Source organism: Crinia signifera, chromosome 4 (genome assembly GCF_055691185.1).
Source record: "Crinia signifera chromosome 4, ASM5569118v1, whole genome shotgun sequence".
Classification (NCBI taxonomy): domain Eukaryota; kingdom Metazoa; phylum Chordata; class Amphibia; order Anura; family Myobatrachidae; genus Crinia; species Crinia signifera.
Window position 1 is genome coordinate 306,007,075 of NC_139220.1, and position 22,157 is coordinate 306,029,231.

General features: G+C 41.6%; 1 protein-coding gene across 1 annotated transcript in view; it reads right to left on the reverse strand.

The window, feature by feature from the left end:
* Positions 1–22,157, reverse strand: part of LOC146073306 (uncharacterized) — a 146,451-nt gene that overhangs the window by 108,802 nt on the left and 15,492 nt on the right. The window contains exon 2 of the mRNA XM_083180484.1: positions 13,489–14,365. Within this exon, the coding sequence (XP_083036610.1) occupies positions 13,489–14,365 (877 nt within the window). The remainder of the gene's footprint in view (positions 1–13,488; positions 14,366–22,157) is intronic.

Here is a 22,157-nt window from a genome sequence, read left to right on the forward strand (position 1 = left end):
GATAGATGACGTTTCTAGAGTTACACGTTATGAATTGATTTATCTTATGTTGGGTCTGTAAATACCATAATAAATGTGAGGGAGCGATTAAAAGATTCATAGGAATCCAACAAATCTTCCCTCATTGGAAGAACAGAGACTTTGAAGCAAAATTAGCTAAGAGTGAAATGAAGTGGATTTTTATTCTTAATACACTGTCACCAAATGGACACAATGTAGATTTCGAGCTTAAATGGTTTTTAGATTAATTCATTTTATTGATATATTTTAAACTATTTATCTATATATTTCTAAATTTTATCATATATTTTAAACTGTATATTAATTGCAAATATTTTTTCATTTTTACATGTTCCTATGGAAAAATACAAGGAATGATGGTAAGGGACACACCACTCTCCCGGTAAATAGGGATGGACTTTACTGGAATACAAAGTACAGTATAGTAGGTATTGTGAGGAGAGTGACGTGTTCCCTTAGAATATTATAACTTGTGCAAGATTTGCCCATCGTATATCCCTCAACAAAGATGGCCGCCGGGGAATCCTGATGAACAAAAGAAAGAAGTTCATTAACAACATCGAAATAAAGAGACCCGGGAAGCCAGATTAGAAAGACAAGTCTGGGAATACAAAAAGCCGATATTTCGGGGATGGAAGATTCTTCTAAGAAGTTTTTTGCTGTAACATAGATCAGCGCCGAAACCGGAAGCCACGGAGCGACGTTTGGAACGCAAACCCGGAAGTGCGGCCTGGAACGCAGAGCACTTCCGGGGGCGCGAACCGAACGGACGCCCAGATTGGCTGTCATTCAATTTAGAGCATCAGGAGAGTGGTATAAATATTACCATGAGCTAACAGGCACATCATTCAGCCTGAGGAAGGAGAGTGGACCTCTCCGAAACGCGTTGCACTTTTGGACACTGATGCACTTTATGGACTCAGCACCTTGCATGCACTAGCACTTTGTGACCGGGAACCAGACACCTCAAGCCGCCTGCGGTGGTGCCGCAGACTTGAACGCAAGTAATAGCCCACCGCAACCCCAATCCAGGGTGAGGTATCTTTGTTTTCATTCCCCGGCTTATACTGCATGATTTTGGTCCTGATATCAAGTATACCTGTCATTATTGCAAAATTATCCTTGCATTATGGTCCTGATATACCTGTCATCATTGCAAAATTACCCTTGCATTTTGTTTTTTGTTTATACCTTTTGAAATTAAAGATCATTATACTGATTGGCCTTGTTGTTTTATTAAAATTCAACTTTTAATAACTCAAAAATCTAAAAAGACACACATAAAACATTGAATATATATATACAAGAAAAACCAAAGCCGGATATGATTTTTCTGGCTATACAATTAGGTACTACTGTCACTGTGGAAATAGTGACAGCTTCTCACTACATACTCAGGTGTGTGAGGAATCAATAAATCGCAGCGCTGTTGTTAATCACTAAGTACAGTGTTTACAATGAAGACATTGTTGCTGACAATTAGTGCATAGGCAATTTTTTCTCAGTCAGCTCAGGTGTCCTGGATATCAATTAATGGTATCACTATTGTTAATCACTATGTACATCATTTATAGTAAAGACACTTGATAAGCATTTCATAAGCAGTGTATAGAGTAATTTATATGTTTATCTTTTACTATCACTGTAGAGGATGTGATAGTTTTTTCAAAGTAATTTCAAACATGTATAAAATCTCTGAATTGCAACACTGTTGTCTGTTGCTGGATACAAATTTAGTAACAAAGGCACAATTGCTAACAGACAGTGCAATCTTGGTTTTTCCACAGCACTTCCACCGCTTGATGCATGGGGCCTCATACAGCTGTCCTCTACTCCCGTTTGGTGCCTCTCACCACCCACCAGCGCAACCAGATACAGCGGTAAGACTGCTCTTTACTTCTACCTATCTAAAACTTTTACTGCACACTCGCTGTAACTCTCATCTCACCAGTGGCTTTTAGAGCAATCCCTGTACTGTTATTAAACAACAGGGTGCCCTACACCAATACCGAGACAGCAGATCACAGCAGATCACAGCATCTGTATTATATCCCTAAATTGTTAATACCATAAAACCAAACAAGCTTGCCCACAATACCCACCAGCCCATATCTATTGATGGCAGCTGGCAGTGGATGACTTAGGCCTGAAATATAAAGGGTGACCTTTTTTGACCATCTAATGACTATCACTGTTTACTGTGGTATATAAAGCGGAGCATTAGTAATCTGGGCAGAATATCATATTTGGGAGACGTTTTCTTCACACAAGTCCTTACTATCACTAAAGCCCCGTACACACGGGGGGTGATATATTGCTGAGCAATATATTGCTAGCAATATTTTGCTCAGCAATATATTGCCCAGTGTCTCCTTAGCATCAGCGACCAGATATAGTCGCTGATGAAAAGCAACCTCTGCAAGCTCCTGCAACCAGCGATCACCACAGGGGCAAAAAAGGGAGCGCGCACCCGGCCATATATAGCCGGTGCACACTCCCATTGCAGGCAATATGGTCGCTCAGCGACCATATTTCCCGCGATTTTGCCCTAAATCGCCCCCGTGTGTACGCATCTTTAGGGGAGACGGTTACCCCTAACCTTAATGACATGGCATTCTCTGTTCAAATCTTATATATTATACTATAACAATTCTCCACAACTGTTGAGATTGCTGCGGTTTGTCACAATATAATTACTGGTTGTAATTAACCTATTAAACTTTGTTATTTGATTTAAAAACTCGCTGGCTACCAGACAACGAGGAAAAACCAAGATTGCACTGTCTGTTAGCAATTGTGCCTTTGTTACTAAATCTGTATCCAGCAACAGACAACAGTGTTGCAATTCAGAGATTTTATACATGTTGGAAATTACTTTGAAAAAACTATCACATCCTCTACAGTGATAGTAAAAGATAAACATGTAAATTACTCTATACACTGCTTATGAAATGCTTATCAAGTGTCTTTACTATAAATGATGTACATAGTGATTAACAATAGTGATACCATTAATTGATATCCAGGACACCTGAGCTGACTGAGAAAAAAATTGCCTATGCACTAATTGTCAGCAACTGTGTTAATTGATATCCAGGACATCTGAGCTTACTTTGAAAAAAAAAAAAAAAACTGGCTATGCACTACTTGTCAGCAACAATGTCTTCATTGTAAACACTGTACTTAGTGATTAACAACAGCGCTGCGATTTATTGATTCCTCACACACCTGAGTATGTAGTGAGAAGCTGTCACTATTTCCACAGTGACAGTAGTACCTAATTGTATAGCCAGAAAAATCATATCCGGCTTTGGTTTTTCTTGTATATATATATTCAATGTTTTATGTGTGTCTTTTTTTGTGTGTGTGAGTCCAATTGAGACCTTCTTTTAGATTTTTGAGTTATTAAAAGTTAAATTTTAATAAAACAACAAGGGGCACTAGCCCACAACACCCTTACTTCTACGCATATAGGTGGAGTCTTCCCCTAGATGCACAACCCCCAGTATACCAATCTCTAAATTAATTCAATTAATCATTCAAAAGATTGCCCCAACAAAAAGAGAGTCCTTTTTCTCTTTCTCTGTTCTAACTAATCTCACTCTCATGGGAGCACCTCCACACATTACCTGCCTAATAAAATGCAACATTTTATTTATATTGTCATTATCTGTGGACCAACATACTTGTATGTAATTATTATCAGATCTTCTACGCTTGTGCACTTATTTTTTTCCCATTTTCCCCTCTCCCCTACAAACAAAACTACCAGATAACGGCCAGTTACTATCCCCAAATGCCGTCTTCTTATTAATCAAACAGCGGCCAGTCTGGGATTAAATAAATAGTAGAATTTTGCCACTGTTTGGCCTTGCGTATGAATACTATGCTCCGTACGCATGCATATTCATTTGCCATGCCAATTTGCACAGCAGCGATCAGGTTTGAATAACCCCCAAAGACTGTACTTTATGAGTCATATATTCATTGCTACAAAAATCCTAATTGCATAGAGTTGGCGATCTCCACAAGTCCCAGCTATTTCTAAATCAAATAAAACGTCCAATATCATTATGACTATGAAACAGCCGGTGTCCCGCCCTCCTCTTCATCCTCCAATCGTCTCATCCGATGGTTTCCCTGGACAGAATTTTAGAATACTAGACCATACATTATAATAACTGTGTACTTATTGCACCTGATAGTAAGTGACAGTGGTGCCAGTCCCATCTTATCTTATTATGGTTATTCATGTATATATAACCCGTAGAAGTTATTACCACAATGGACGGTATTCAATGAGCCTGATTCGCCATGTTTTTATGGTGAATTTGTGCTGTTTGGCGAATTTTTGACAAAAACGGTGAATCACCCTATTCAATGAGCAGATGGCGAATACATTTCAAGGTTTTTTTCGCCATGATTCACCGAGTAGAAATCGCTATCTTTTTATGGTGAAGTGGAATGTGAACTTTTAAAATAAAGTGTTTTGATTTTTACATTTGGTGTAAAAAAATCAGGAATTTTATTCTGAGGAGGGGCATGCTATTTGTATTCATGTGCTTACAGCACATAAATATATATTTAATAAAAAAAAAATATATATATATATATATATTTTTTTTTTTTTTTACAAAGGGAATGGGTTGTGTCAGTCGCACAAGATAATGGATGATGGTCCGGACCCCTTAGTACGTATGGTCTTGAATAATGTATAAGACTGTTAGGGGTGTGCTACCTATGGACACGACGATGACGGACAGAATTCACAAAGAAAGAAAGAATGTCCTTAGTAAGGTGCACCTCAAAGAAAATATAAAATTTAACTTTTATTAATTCATAATTAAAAGGCTGCGAAATTTATTAAAAATAACATAAGACATAACATGGGTGGGGAACACACAATGTTTAAAAAGAACTATGGTGGCAGGCAGGAATGGCTATCCAATGTTAATATCAAATTGATTAATGCAGGCTACCTACATCCATGGAATTGTCGTGCAAATAGAGATTAGATTGCGACACTACTCATGGAGTGTTATACATATATGGTGCCTGATAGGAGTGGGTTAAATAGCCTCTTATGACTCCAATGTGCCAATGTAATGAGTGAATTGACCCGTCCTAAATAAATGCCATCGGGTCTATATATTCAGCCCGGGCAATTTATAAGGACACCTGGGTTATTATCATGGGAGTGGGTGTACTGTATATAAGACACCTCTAATAACTCCTATAAGTCCCTATGACTGCTGGTATGTATGTCTCTGGAATAATCCCCCAGCTGGCTTGTAGAACAGGGAAGTGACAGAGCCTCCGTAGGCCCTGAGGAAGCTAATCTGCGAAGCGCGTGCCGGCTAGCGGTGCGCAGGCAGTTGGCTCCATGTTTATTATTTTTCTTACAAATGTATTTTGATTATTGTTGTGCCTAATTGGGTGACTATCCCTGTGATTGCTGATCTGGACCCATATACGCTAGTCTAACTATGCGCTGGCTGAGTGTGAGACAGACTGGTACATATACCTGAAAGAGATCAGTTCCTCCCTGGGTTGTGATCCCCTAGAGCAGGGATGGGGAACCTTCGGCTCTCCAGATGTGGTTGAACTACACATCCCAGCATGCACTGCAACAGTTTTGCTATTTGGCCATACTGAAACTGTTGCAGGGCATGCTGGGATGTGTAGTTCAACCACATCTGGAGAGCCGAAGGTTCCCCATCCCTGCCCTAGAGTATTGACCTAGAGGGATACCCAGTAACATTAAGGAGGTTCTATTACTCCTCTGTTCTATCGGCCAGCTGGGGTATTATTCCAGAGACATACTTATCAGCAGTCACATGGTCTGATAGGAGTTATTAGAGGTGTCCTATATATAGTACACCCACTCCCATGATATTAACCCAGGTGTTCTTATAAATTGCCCGGGCTGAGTATATAGACCCGATGGCATTTATTTAGGACGGGTAAATTCTCTCACTACCATCTCTGTGATTGCTGATCTGGACCCATATATGCCAGTTCTACTGAGCGCTGGCTGAGAGTGAGACAGACTGGTGCACACACTGAAAGAGATCAGTTCCTCCCTGGGTTGAGACTCCCTAGAGTATTGTCCTAGTGGGATACCCAGCAATACTACGGAGGCTCTGTCACTTCCCTGTTCTACCAGCCAGCTGGGGGATTATTCCAGAGACATACATACCAGCAGTCATAGGGACTTATAGGAGTTATTAGAGGTGTCTTATATACAGTACACCCACTCCCATGATAATAACCCAGGTGTCCTTATAAATTGCCCGGGCTGAATATATAGACCCGATGGCATTTATTTAGGACGGGTCAATTCACTCATTACATTGGCACATTGGAGTCATAAGAGGCTATTTAACCCACTCCTATCAGGCACCATATATGTATAACACTCCATGAGTAGTGTCGCGATCTAATCTCTATTTGCGCGACAATTCCATGGATGTAGGTAGCCTGCATTAATCAATTTGATATTAACATTGGATAGCCATTCCTGCCTGCCACCATAGTTATTTTTAAACATTGTGTGTTCCCCACCCATGTTATGTCTTATGTTATTTTTAATAAATTTTGCAGCCTTTTAATTATGAATTAATAAAAGTTAAATTTTATATTTTCTTTGAGGTGCACCTTACTAAGGACATTCTTTCTTTCTTTGTGAATTCTATTTTTTTACACAGCAGCCAGCAGGGGGCGCCGGAGCCGAGCCGCTCATTAGATATTCATATATTCACTGCACCCGATCGTTATCGGGTGTAGTGAATATACCCGGTCCCCTGCTGGCACCCCCGGGGGGCAGCCTGTGCTGCCTGGCACCTGGGGAGCCCACCTCCCCCCCACATACGCTCTGGGGCAGGCAGAGAGACTTCCATCTCCCTCCCTGCCACCGTCCTAAGGCTCCCTGCGGCATCGCCGCAGGAGCACAAATTCGCCAATCAGGGGCAGTGAGCCGCTGACTCGTTGAATACCGGAGCCGTCGAGGCTCTGGAACGTGGCGGGCAGTGGCGAATGTGCAGCGAATCCTAAACAGGATTTGCTGCACGTCGCTGGTATTCACATTGAATATGGCCCAATGTCTGCACCAACCCCGCAGTATGCTTATTGTGCTCTCCACATTGAGTCATCAACTATCTTTGTTTTTCAACTTCCTGCAATTCTATTGACTTTGTTCAATGTACCATGTTTTTTATGTATTTTAAGCAACTTTGAGACCTATGGGAGGAAAGTGCTATATAAATAAAATTATTATTATTTGTATTATTTTCTATATATTTCCTCATTTTATCGGTTCTTTCTTCTTATTTTGGATATTGTTTTGTAATTTTAAGTGCTGGTTACTTGTTGTAGTATTGTAGACATGTGTCTGCTTCTACCTATAAGTGAGCTATCCCCCAGCTTATTTCCTTCTTTTCCTTTCTGTACCTTATTCCCCATTTTTTATGTTTCATTAAACCAATAAAAATGAATAACGGTCCCTAGAACCTGGAATAATTTTTATAATTATTATTTATTTAGATTATAAATCAGTGACTGGACATATTTTTAATCTAACTGTCTATCATTTTATAAATGAGAATTTTTTTAAGGGATTGCAAAAAACTCTGAAATCATTGATCTGATTGCTATACGGTTTTCACCATTGTGTAGGTCAGGGCTGGCCAAACTGGTCCTCAAGATCTAGCAACAGTTTACTTTCCAGACCACCCAGATGGTGCACAGGTGTAGTCAAAAATAACTGTCTCATTTTACAGACTACCCAGCTGGTGCACAGGGTCAGTCCTTGGCCCTCTCCTCTTCTCCCTCTACACCACCTCTTTGGGCACCCTCATCAGCTCCTACAGCTTCCATTACCACCTTTATGCTGATGATACCATAATCTATCTCTCCTCCCCTGACCTATCCCCTTCACTCCTGTCCAAGGCCTCCAAATGCCTCACAGCCATCTCAGCCATCTCTATTATTATCCAGCTTGATCTGTCAGCTACCTTTGACTCTGTTGACCTCCCCTCTCCTGCTCAACAGCCTGCGCTCCTTTGAAATCACTGGCATGGTCTTCTCCTGGTTCACCTCATACCTCTCCGATCATTCCTTCTCCATCTCCACTCCGAGCTCCACCTCTCCTACTACCCCGCAGCCAGTCGGTGTTCCCCAAGGGTCAGTCCTTGGCCCTCTTCTCTTCTCCCTCTACACCACCTCTCTGGGCACCCTCATCAGCTCCTACGATTTCAATTACCACCTTTATGCTGATGATACCCTAATCTATCTCTCCTCCCCCGACCTATCCCCATCACTCCTGTCCAAGGCCTCTGAATGCCTCACAGCCATCTCAGCCTGGATGACCCAACGCTTCCTGAAACTTCCTGAAGACTTCTCTCGCGCTGCCCCCCTGCACTGGAACAACCTCCTGCCACCCATCAGGCTTTCTGATTCTCTTACTTCCTTCAAGCACTCCCTCAAAACCCACTTCTTCTGATTAGCCTATCCCTCCTCCTCTTAACCTCTTTCACTCCTCCTATCCTGCCTACCCTACCCCTCCATCCATTCCCACTTATCCTATTGTTTTTCATTTGTCCACCCACCTCATTTTAGCCTGTTATCTCTTATGAGTAGGGCCCTCCTTCCTCACGTACTCACCCTACCTCTTTACCTTACCAGCGCTCCTGCCCTGTTCTTCCCTTCCTCTACTTCATCTTCTGTCTCCTCGACAATTTTGACACCTACTTCAGAACTGATGCTGATTTTAGTTCTACCAGCTATACCCCTATTTATGCTGTATTTTATCAACACACCCTGTACGTTACCTTGTAATTTTTTTTTTGTTTGCTATGTGCTTTGTGGTGCCTTATAAATAAACAAACTACTACTACTACATTTTACAGACCACCCAGCTTTAGCACAGCTATAGTCATTACCAGCGGTGTAGCTAGGTGCCATGGCGCCCGGAGCAAGGACATATTTCGCACCCCCCCCCCGGTAATGAATTGGGGGCGTGGCTAACATGTGTTGGCATAATTACATTTGAAAAGAAGAAACTTAAAAAATAAGACACTTTATAAGACACTGTAACGGAATCTGCTGCGCTATATAAGACGCTGTAACGGAATCTGCTGCGCTATATAAGACACTGTAACGGAATCTGCTGCGCTATATAAGACGCTGTAACGGAATCTACTGTGCTATATAAGACGCTGTAACGGAATCTGTCAGGGATAGAGAGTAGGGGGTGAGATGATTTAAAAGGCAAGAGAGAGAAGGGTCAGTTACAAAGAGAGAGGGTAGGTCATGCGGAGAGAGGGGGTTACATGAGAGAGTGAGAGAGGGGGGTCAGGCAGGATCATGGGATGGAGTGAGGGGGGTTAGGCAGAGAGAGAGAGGGGGGGTTAGGCAGAGAGAGAGAGAGAGAGGGGTCAGGAAAAGAGAGATGGGTGACAGTGGGGTCAGGCAGAGAGGGATTGGGTGGGAGATGGGGTTAGCATAGAGAGAGTGAGGGTCATGCAAAGAATGAAGGGTGACAGTGGGGTCTGGCAGAAAGAGAGGGGACATGTAAAGAGATATGGGTGACAGTGGGGCCTGGCAGAGAGGGATTGGGTGACAGTTGGGTCAGGCAGAGAGAGAGGAGGGTCAGGCAAAGAGAAGGGTGACAGAGGGGTCAGGCAGAGGGAGAGGGGGGGGGGGGTCAGGCAAAGAGAGATGGATGACAGTGAAGCTGGCAGAGAGGGATTGGGTGGGAGGGGAGCGAGAGAGAGAGGGAGGTAAAGGTACCTTCCATGTCCTTGGGTTGGAGATTCTCCTGACGGTGGTGCATATAGTCCCCAGGGCCTCAATCAGTCCTGCTCACTGCTTGATCTGGGCTGCAGCCTGGACATTTTCCGCAGGTGGTGGGTAGAGAGCATAGGTGGGATGCTTCTCCCCAGGGGCCCTCAATGGCTGCTGGTAATGGTAGGCGGGGGCCGGGGCTGACACCTGGCCGCTGACACCCCGCACTCCTGGGGCTGACACCTGGCCGCTGGACCTGTGCGCTCAGGGCTGCTGGGGAAGCTTGTATGCTGTGCACAGGGATGGAGTCTCCCCCCCGTCCCTGAGTAGCACTGGCTGCAGAGTCCCCTGCCGTATCTCGCGGCTCCTTGCCCGACTCCCGGCTCAGGGACCGCCGGGCGAGCAGAGCAGGAGACAGGCGCCGGGCAGGGCAGCCACCGCGCACGCTGCCCGCCGTTACCATTTTACTATGATCCTCCTTATGCAAGGATCATTTGCGGAGGCCAGCGGCGCCATTCGACCAATCGGCGCCTGGAGCATGAGCTCCGGTGGCTCCGCCCTCCCTACGCCTCTGGTCATTACTAACTGTAACATTTCCCAGACCACCCAGCTGGTGCACAGGTGTAGTCATTACTAACTGTAACATTTCCCAGACCACCAAGCTGGTGCACAGGTGTAGTCATTACTACATGTCACCTTTCCCAGACCACCCAGCTGGTGCGCAGGTGTAGTCATTACGAACTGTCTCATTTTCAAACATGTGCTGTATTAATTTCTAATGGTGCATACACACAATGAGATTTACTTTCTATTAGACCACTATTAGATCTGGGTCTGGATCTGAGGGTTCACAGGGTGAGATACATACATCCCAACATGACCCTCTCCAGGAGGGACACAATGCTCTGTTTTAAGCAGGTTAATGGATAGGAAAGGTGCTTCACCACAGGTGATGGCAGTCTTAAATTAAGAGAAAAGTCCAGAAACAGAGCATTGTGTCCCTCCTGGAGAGGGTCATGTTGGGAGGTATGGAGATATGCACTATTTTTCTATTCGATTATGCTTATACAAGCACAATTTAAATAGAAATCGAATAGAAAAATAGTCTTGGCAGGCAAGACTATCCAGATCCAGACACAGGTCAAATAGAGGTCGAATAGAAAGTGAAATCTCACTTGTGTATGCACCTAACCCAGATTGAGGACCAGTTTGGACACCTGAAGGGCTGTGGGCGGTGCTCCATGGGGAGATGACCAATACAAATTATTTAGGACACTTGCACCAGTTCCATTGATATTTAATTTCCTGTTTTATTGCATTTAATTAGCTTTACAGCAAATATAGCCAATAGGGTAAAGTCATAAATAGTTGGAGTATAAACAGTCTCAAATGAGGCAATGTAAATGTCCCTATTACAGTTAGTTATATACAGGGCTATTTTTCAGTAGGCTCCAGCAGGAACTGAGGCCCTTATTCTAGTTCACTCTTTCTGACAAAATATTTCTTAGATGGACAAAACCATGTGCACTGCAGGTGAGGCAGGTGTTACTTGTGCAGAGAGAATTATATTTGGGTAGGGTTTTATACCTGCCTCACCTGCAGTGCACATGGTTTTGTCCATCTAAGAAATATTTTGTCAGAAAGAGTGAACTAGAATAAGGGCCTCAGTTCCTGCTGGAGCCTGCTGAAAAATAGCCCTGGTTATCTATGTATTGGAATACATGATGAGATATGGCATACACACATGGAAGTCCAGTACAATTCAATAAAGGAAAAATGCCAGGAGATGGACAACATATGTATACAAATAAATATCAAATGCAGGTATTATAAGGAAGGGTTCACCCTAAACAATGCTTATTACATGACACCGGTGCAGAGGATCAACTACATGTGTCTTTAATAAGACAATTAAAAAAAAAAAAAAAAACATTTTGTAAATTCATAAAATAAAAATGTCCTCATTTGTAATCATAATGGGGGATTCAATTGTTTCCTGCACAGCCGATGTCCCATATAAAGGGACAGGAGATCGGGAGTCATAATTCAAATGTTATATTATTATAGCACTGATTGCGCCCAAACAGACTGAGGACATTAATCTGGTTGACTCAACAGGCTGCAAATTTCGTAGCCTTGCGAGTCCATCAAACGCTGCCCGCATGGCCGCCCGCCCCTCGCATGCTGCGATCCCCTGCAGGCATACGAATGGAGGTTTTGCATAAACATGCAATCGCAGCTGGCGTGCGGGGAGGAAATCATTTGATGGTTGCTGACCATCGAATGATTTCTACAGTGCTCAAAGACGGAAGACACCTCTGTTGTGGATCAGGTCTGCAGGCACCCTGTGCAGAAAGCAGGCAAGCAGCGGACATCAGGGACATCGGCTGTGCAGGAAACACAACTGACATCAGCTGCCCGCCCCCTGCACCAATGACAAACTTCTATGGGAACACTCTGCGATTTCATGAGAACGCCCATGAAATTCTGGGCATTCCCATGGGCTTGACCGCTCGCTGCAGCTCCACGCCCCGCGCTCAAAGTGCTGTGTGCGAATGGCCGGGGAATATTTAATGTGCCATGGCCGCTTGCTCCAACCAGCTGCACATGTGCTTAACGGTTTATGCACAGTCGCACATCGCTCCCCATTGCGAACATGCAGGGGAGTGTATGGATCAGAATAAGGTCCTGAGTGTAGCAGTGTAAAGCAGCTAAACCCATATAAAGTTCTGGGCACAACAATAAGTGTTATTTGGGCACATATACGGGTCACTTTTCATACATTTCTGCTCACCACCTCAGGAGCCTGCGAGAAGAAATGATTCATACCTCCCAACATGACCCTCTCCAGGAGGGACACACTGCTCTGTCTCTGGACATCCATCATAATGTATGATTGCCAGCACCTGTGTTGAACAGGTTAATTGATCAGAAAGGTGCTTCACCACAGGTGATGGCAATCATACATTAATACCCCTTTCAGACATACTACCCGGGATTTTAGACCCGGTTCAAACCCGGGTTTTTAAAAATACCAGGTCCATTGCAGGTGCGCAGGACCCGGGATTTTAGAGGACCCGGGATTGTGCGCGTGCACGTGAACAATCCTGGGATTTTGCCGTATGTCTGAAAGGGGTATAAGAGGAAAGTCCAGAAGCAGAGCATTGTGTCCCTCCTGGAGAGGGACATGTTGGGAGGTATGGAAATATCAGTGCCGGCAGAGGTTTGTGCCCTAATGCAACAACAATTTAATTACTCTCTCAGGTGCCCAGCATTAAAAGCTGCCACCACAGACATTTGTGTCATCCCCATTGAGGGAACTTGAGAAACACATGATCAATTCAGTCCAGTGTGATTCCTCTGGTGTGTAACTAGATTCTCCTTCCTGGTAAAACACTTGCTGCATTCTGAGCAACTAAATAGTTTCTCTACTGTGTGACTCATCTGATGTCTAACTAGATGATGCTTCTGGGTAAAACACTTGCTGCATTCTGAGCAACTAAATGGTTTCTCTCCTGTGTGACTCATCTGATGTCTAACAAGGTCGGTCTTCTGGATATAACACTTGCTACATTCAGAGCACTTAAATGGTTTCTCTCCTGTGTGACTCCTCTGATGTGTAACTAGACGATCCTTCCTGGTAAAACACTTGCTGCATTCTGAGCAACTAAATAGTTTCTCTACTGTGTGAGTCCTCTGATGTGTAACTAGATTATTCTTATGGGTAAAACACTTGCTGCATTCTGAGCAACTGAATGGTTTCTCTCCTGTGTGACTTCTCTGATGTATAACAAGGTCGGCCTTCTGGCTAAAACACTTGCTACATTCAGAGCACTTAAATGGTTTCTCTCCTGTGTGACTCATCTGATGTGTAACTAGATTACGCTTACTGATAAAACACTTGCTGCATTCTGAGCAACTAAATGGTTTATCTCCTGTGTGAGTCCTCTGATGTGTAACTAGATTAGGCTTACTGGTAAAACACTTGCTGCATTCTGAGCAACTAAATGGTTTCTCTCCTGTGTGACTCCTCTGATGTATAACAAGGTCAGTCTTCTGGATAAAACTCTTTGTACATTCAGAGCATGTAAATGGTTTCTCTCCTGTGTGACTCCTCTGATGTGTAACTAGATGATCCTTACGGGTAAAACACTTGCTGCATTCTGAGCAACTGAATGGTTTCTCTCCTGTGTGACTCCCCTGATGTATAACAAGGTCGGCCTTCTTGGTAAAACATTTGCTGCATTCTGAGCAACTAAATGGTTTCTCTCCTGTGTGACTCCTCTGATGTATAACAAGGGCGTCCTTCTGGACAAAACTCTTTGTACATTCTGAGCAACTAAATGGTTTCTCTCCTGTGTGACTCCTCTGATGTGTAACTAGATGATCCTTACGGGTAAAACACTTGCTGCATTCTGAGCAACTGAATGGTTTCTCTCCTGTGTGACTCCCCTGATGTATAACAAGGTCGGCCTTCTTGGTAAAACATTTGCTGCATTCTGAGCAACTAAATGGTTTTTCTCCTGTGTGACTCCTCTGATGTGTAACTAGATTTTCCTTCCTGGTAAAACATTTGCTGCATTCTGAGCAACTAAATGGTCTCTCTCCTGTGTGACTCCTCTGATGTATAAGAAGCGCTGATTTACATGTAAAGCGTTTGTCACACTCCGAGCACAGATGTGGTCTCTCTCCTGTCAGACTCATCATGTAATAGATAAGAAACAAATAAGCTGTAGAAGGTTTCCTCTATACAGAAAATGAGAATAGCTTGTGTGATTCCTTCAGCAGTATATTATGAAATATCGTCTGTAGATAACTTGATCAGAGAACAATGTCTCTTTCCACAATGTCTTCCAATTGAAAATCCTGTTACTTATTGGTTCTGCAAGAAAAAAATAAAATAAAAAATTATATATATATTTAAAAAGAAGAAAAATAAAGACTATTACATTAATAGTGTTACTTTATACACGGAACATTATGTATAATTATATACCCTATGACCGTAGTCATTTACCATTGTTTTAATATTTAGTCATGTAGCCAAATTGCTACATCCAGTCAGCATTTACCACTTTGCAAAGCCTGGTCAGACATCGGATTGCAAACCTGGGTCCGACTCAGTTCAGGCGCTTTTTCATTAAACCCAGATCTCCCATTATACAAAGGGTGATGTGAGTTTTACCATTCTTAAAACCTGATTCAAATTGGCAGCTTAGTTGACCCAGGTTATAAGCCATGGTGCTTTCACACACCTCCACCCGGGTCCTTACATCACCAACAATAACCCAAGTCCAAGGTGCTATGTGACAGGTGTAATAGAGACTTCTATCATCCTTCAGCAATACTGAAACTGAAAATAGTACACAGTCTATTAATGTTTCCACAAGAATTGTATAATCTCCACACTCTGAGTGTGTGCAGGTTATACATAGAGACATAGTATGTGACTCAGATAAGAACCATCTATGATGCAGCTGCCACCTAGATTCCTCTTTGTATATACAGACCCGATACACAGAGTAATATGTAATATACTATGATGGAGCTGCCGCCTAGATACCCCTATATATATATACTAACCTGCTGCACAGAGTAATATGTAAGATACAATGATGGAGCTGCCACCTAGATACCCCTTTATATATACTAACCTGCTGCACAGAGTAATATGTAAGATACTATGATGGAGCTGTCACCTAGATACCCCTTTATATATACTAACCTGATACACAGAGTAATATGTAATATACTATGATGGAGCTGTCACCTAGATGCCACTTTATATACACTAACCTGATGCACAGAGTAATATGTAAGATACTATGATGGAGCTGCCACCTAGATGCCATTTTATACATACTAACCCGATACACAGAGTAATATGTAATATACTATGATGGAGCTGCCACCTAGATACCCCTTTATATATACTAACCTGATGCACAGAGTAATATGTAATATACTATGATGTAGCTGCCACTTAGATACCCCTTTATATATACTAACCTGATACACAGAGTAATATGTAAGATACTATGATGGAGCTGCCACCTAGATACCCCTTTATATATACTAACCTGATGTACAGAGTAATATGTAAGATACTATGATGGAGCTGCCACCTAGATACCCCTTTATATATACTAACCTGATACACAGAGTAATATGTAAGATACTATGATGGAGCTGCCACCTAGATACCCCTTTATATATACTAACCTGATACACAGAGTAATATGTAAGATACTATTATGGAGCTGCCACCTAGATACCCCTTTATATATACTAACCTGATGTACAGAGTAATATGTAAGATACTATGATGGAGCTGTCACCTAGATACCCCTTTATATATACTAACCTGATACACAGAGTAATATGTAAGATACTATGATGGAGCTGCCACCTAGATACCCCTTTATATATACTAACCTGATGTACAGAGTAATATGTAATATACTATGATGGAGCTGTCACCTAGATGCCACTTTTTATATACTAACCTGATGCAGAGTAATATGTAAGATACTATGATGGAGCTGCCACCTAGATATCACTTTATATATACTAACCTGATACATAGAGTAATATGTAATATACTATGATGGAACTGCCACCTATATACCCCTTTATATATACTAACCTGATACACAGAGTAATATGTAAGATACTATGATGGAGCTGTCACCTAGATACACCTTTATATATACTAACCTGATGCACAGAGTAATATGTAATATACTGTGATGAAGCTGTCACCTATATACCCCTTTATATATACTAACCTGATGCACTGAGTAATATGTAATATACTATGATGGAGCTGCCACCTAGATACCCCTTTATATATACTAACCTGATGCACTGAGTAATATACTATGATGGAGCTGCCACCTAGATGCCCCTTTATATATGCTCACCTGATACACAGAGTAATATGTAAGATACTATGATGTAGCTGCCACTTATATACCCCTTTATATATACTAACCTGATGCACAGAGTAATATGTAATATACTATGATGGAGCTGCCACCTAGATACCCCTTTATATATACTAACCTGATACACAGAGTAATATGTAAGATACTATGATGGAGCTGCCACCTAGATACCCCTTTATATATACTAACCTGATGTACAGAGTAATATGTAAGATACTATGATGGAGCTGCCACCTAGATACCCCTTTATATATACTAACCTGATACACAGAGTAATATGTAAGATACTATGATGGAGCTGCCACCTAGATACCCCTTTATATATACTAACCTGATACACAGAGTAATATGTAAGATACTATTATGGAGCTGCCACCTAGATACCCCTTTATATATACTAACCTGATGTACAGAGTAATATGTAAGATACTATGATGGAGCTGTCACCTAGATACCCCTTTATATATACTAACCTGATACACAGAGTAATATGTAAGATACTATGATGGAGCTGCCACCTAGATACCCCTTTATATATACTAACCTGATGTACAGAGTAATATGTAATATACTATGATGGAGCTGTCACCTAGATGCCACTTTTTATATACTAACCTGATGCAGAGTAATATGTAAGATACTATGATGGAGCTGCCACCTAGATATCACTTTATATATACTAACCTGATACACAGAGTAATATGTAATATACTATGATGGAACTGCCACCTATATACCCCTTTATATATACTAACCTGATACACAGAGTAATATGTAAGATACTATGATGGAGCTGTCACCTAGATACACCTTTATATATACTAACCTGATGCACAGAGTAATATGTAATATACTGTGATGAAGCTGTCACCTATATACCCCTTTATATATACTAACCTGATGCACTGAGTAATATGTAATATACTATGATGGAGCTGCCACCTAGATACCCCTTTATATATACTAACCTGATGCACTGAGTAATATACTATGATGGAGCTGCCACCTAGATGCCCCTTTATATATGCTCACCTGATACACAGAGTAATATGTAAGATACTATGATGTAGCTGCCACTTAGATACCCCTTTATATATACTAACCTGATGCACAGAGTAATATGTAATATACTATGATGGAGCTGCCACCTAGATACCCCTTTATATATACTAACCTGATACACAGAGTAATATGTATTATACTATGATGGAGCTGCCACCTAGATACCCCTTTATATATACTAACCTGATGCACAGAGTAATATGTAAGATACTATGATGGAGCTTCCACCTAGATACCCCTTTATATATACACTATCCTGATACACAGAGTAATATGTAAGATACTATGATGGAGCTGCCACCTAGATACCACTTTATATATATACTAACCTGATACACAGAGTAATATGTAAGATACTATGATGTAGCTGCCACTTAGATACCCCTTTATATATACTAACCTGATGCACAGAGTAATATGTAATATACTATGATGGAGCTGCCACCTAGATACCCCTTTATATATACTAACCTGATACACAGAGTTATATGTATTATACTATGATGGAGCTGCCACCTAGATACCCCTTTATATATACTAACCTGATGCACAGAGTAATATGTAAGATACTATGATGGAGCTGTCACCTAGATACCCCTTTATATATACTAACCTGATGCACAGAGTAATATGTAAGATACTATGATGGAGCTGCCGCCTAGATACCCCTTTATATATACTAACCTGATGCACAGAGTAATATGTAAGATACTATGATGGAGCTGCCGCCTAGATGCCCCTTTATATATACTCACCTGATACACAGAGTAATATGTAAGATACTATGATGGAGCTGCCGCCTAGATACCCCTTTATATACTAACCTGATACACAAAGTAATATGTTTTATACTATGATGGTGCTGTCACCTAGATAACCCTTTATATATACTAACCTGATACACAGAGTAATATGTAAGATACTATGATGGAGATGTCACCTTGATACCCCTTTATATATACTAACCTGATACACAGAGTAATATGTTTTATACTATGATGGAGCTGTCACCTAGATAACCCTTTATATATACTAACCTGATACACAGAGTAATATGTAAGATACTATGATGGAGCTGCCGCCTAGATACCCCTTTATATATACTAACCTGATGCACAGAGTAATATGTAAGATACTATGATGGAGCTGCCGCCTAGATACCCCTTTATATATACTAACCTGAGGCACAGAGTAATATGTAATATACTATGATGGAGCTGCCACCTAGATGCCCCTTTATATATACTCACCTGATACACAGAGTAATATGTAAGATACTATGATGGAGCTGCCGCCTAGATACCCCTTTATATATACTAACCTGATACACAGAGTAATATGTTTTATACTATGATGGAGCTGCCACCTAGATACCCCTTTATATATACTAACTTGATGCACAGAGTAATATGTAAGATACTATGATGGAGCTGCCACCTAGATGCCCCTTTATATATACTAACCTGCTGCACAGAGTAATATGTAAGATACTGTGATGGAGCTGCCACCTAGATGCCACTTTATATATACTAACCTGATGCACAGAGTAATATACATACAGATAGTGGTAGATGCTCAATTAGTTCAGTAGCATTTCCCAGGTGCATGAGGGAGGGGTTAAATACTGGGTAAGTAAAACAAGACATTTTTTCCTCAGCACACTGAGCAATGCTAGTAACCAATCTTGAACACTACATGATAATAGAATTCAGAGATATTGGTTACATATACCTGCGCAGGTGTATGCTATGCCCCCAAGCCGGGTCACGGCTTCTCTGTATATTGGGGGTCCCTAGCGCTATATCTAGGTGCAGGGTGCGGCACCCCAAAAAAACATCATAAGCTGGGAAGCCCAGTGCGGCATGCCAGTGATATACTAAGTGTTAATAATTAGTGATAGGAAGCCGAAGCTATATAAAAAGAGAGAGATAAATGAATGTAATTAAAATAGGATAGTGATAGTGTTAGTGAGGGAAAAGTGTTAATAGAATGTAAGGGCATGCCGCACTAAAGCCACCCAGCCCATCCAGTCCAGGAGCACCGCACCCCACACCACCGTTACCCTAAATTGGGTCTACGATTAACCAGCAAGGAGCCACATGATAATGGCTCCTTACTTGATATATCCAAACTAAGAGCTACCTACCTTGGAGCAACCCCTGACTACTCCATGTGGCATATCAGGACACACATCTCCTCCTAATATGGGCTCCCTTCTGCCTAATAAAGACAACAGGAGTCCCCACGGTTTTACCTAAAAAGAAAATGTATTGAAACAAAAGTATCGATCCTTGTTGATCAGGAGTGCATCCACAAACAACTGTCTTTTTTTTCCTCCCCCCTTTTTGATCAATGTACATCTTACTCTGTATCTGCTTTTTAATTAAACAAAACAATACACACCCCCTTCCAAATCATATGCTCTCTATTTAACACATTTCACCTATAACTCAAGTTGCAATACAGGCATCTTTCATACAATTCTCACAATACAAACGTTAACAAATTAAGGGGGCGCAGCCCCTTACGACGGTGTGAAGAGCGCCCATAGGCCGCGATGAATCACCTAGTGTATAATATAATTACCTTATTCTGGGGATCCTTCCTCTGTCTCTCTCTTACTCCTCTGTCCTCCCAGCTCTCCAACCAGTGACTCCTCCAGCAGCTTCTACATCAGCTCCCAGTGGCCTGATACAGCCTATTTATAGTCACTCCTCCCCATCTCTCCCCAGTAGTTCCCAGGATGCACTGCAGGAATTCTTACACTGAGAGGTGACATGTAAATTAGGGTCACATAACATTAGAATACAGTCATTCACCACAGCAGCTCCTCCTGCCCAGCTCCTTGTCTTGTAAATGAGGTGTAAATATTCCTAAAGTCACTTACTACAATGGGAAATGCTAATTACACCCTGGCAGGGTAACACCTTGTATTGTAATTAGATCACAGCAGCCTCTGGCCTCCTGTTATGTCACCAAAGGGTGTTTAGCATTCACCTATTGTCCAGGCAGAGAGTCAGCAGTGTCCATTTCAATGTTAGAAATATATTTAGCTTTCTCCTGATCTTAAATACACTGCTAATGGCATTGATTGGTGATATGGAAATGGTCTTAAATTGGTGTAAAATCATATTTTCTTTATGTATATGTAGCAAAACACCTCTGGTGCTGGGAATGTAGCATATTTGTGTTTATATTATAAGAGAGGATACAAAATAAAAACACAATATGCATTCCTGATAGTCATAGGCATGCACAGCACATTTTATTAGGGGGTGCACCGTCAAAGGGGTGTGCCTAGCACCACATATTGGGCATGTATAACACCGCCCATTGGGTGTGTCTAACAGCGGCAATCAGGTGTGTCTACCATCATCTATTGGTACACGCTACAATATAAAATGGCTCTCAGTATAATAATACATGCAAATAAAGTAAACAACCTACAGTATATGGATGATATGTAGTGATATGACAATGGTCTGGTACAAGTAACAATGCAAAACACACATAATTGATTGATGGGCGCTTCTTTCAATGGAGTACGGTTCTAAAAAGCAAAAGTCTTTGTTAAAAGGTGTTGCTGGTAGGGAGGCATTCATAAGGGTGGCTACAGCATTAGGGGGTGCCTGTGCACCCATAAGACTCAATGTGCGCACACCTATGCTGATAGTTATTACAGGTTGAGGATTCTTATAAAAAATGCTCAGGCCCAGAAGAACTTTGGGTACTTATGTATTATCTGGGCTCCCATGTTAAATGCACCCCATTTTTTCATACCCCTACTATCCAACTACGCACGGAGTTGATTTTATATAGTGTGGCGAGCGCAGCGAGCCACCGTGCCCGAAGTGTGGCGAGCGGACGCGGGCTCATAAGAAAAACGGGAGCCCAGATATTACATAAGTACCGAACTTTGAATAACGGATTTTCCGTATTTTGGAATATTTTTATATTTCAATGATGTTTCTTGCACTTGTGCTGTATAAACACATCAAACACACAAATATATTTTATTTGTGCATGAAATAAAGTTTGTGTTCAATCTCAGACACTGAATTTGAATGCCAAGCAATCATGTCCTTGCACATATTTTGTGCCCGGTACATGTTATTTCCCCAGTAGTACAAGTTACAGATGTAGCCAGTAAGTTTATAGCAAAAAAGAAAAAAAATAGAAGTATATTTTTGAAACTATGGTTTTCGGAATAATTTGGATAACGGATATTTGGATAAGTGATACTCAACCTGTAGCAGTGTTTGGTGCACACATGAGAATCTCACACCTTTACTGAATCTTTTTTTGAAGTCTACTACATGTCCCAGCAGCCTCAGTTTAGCATAG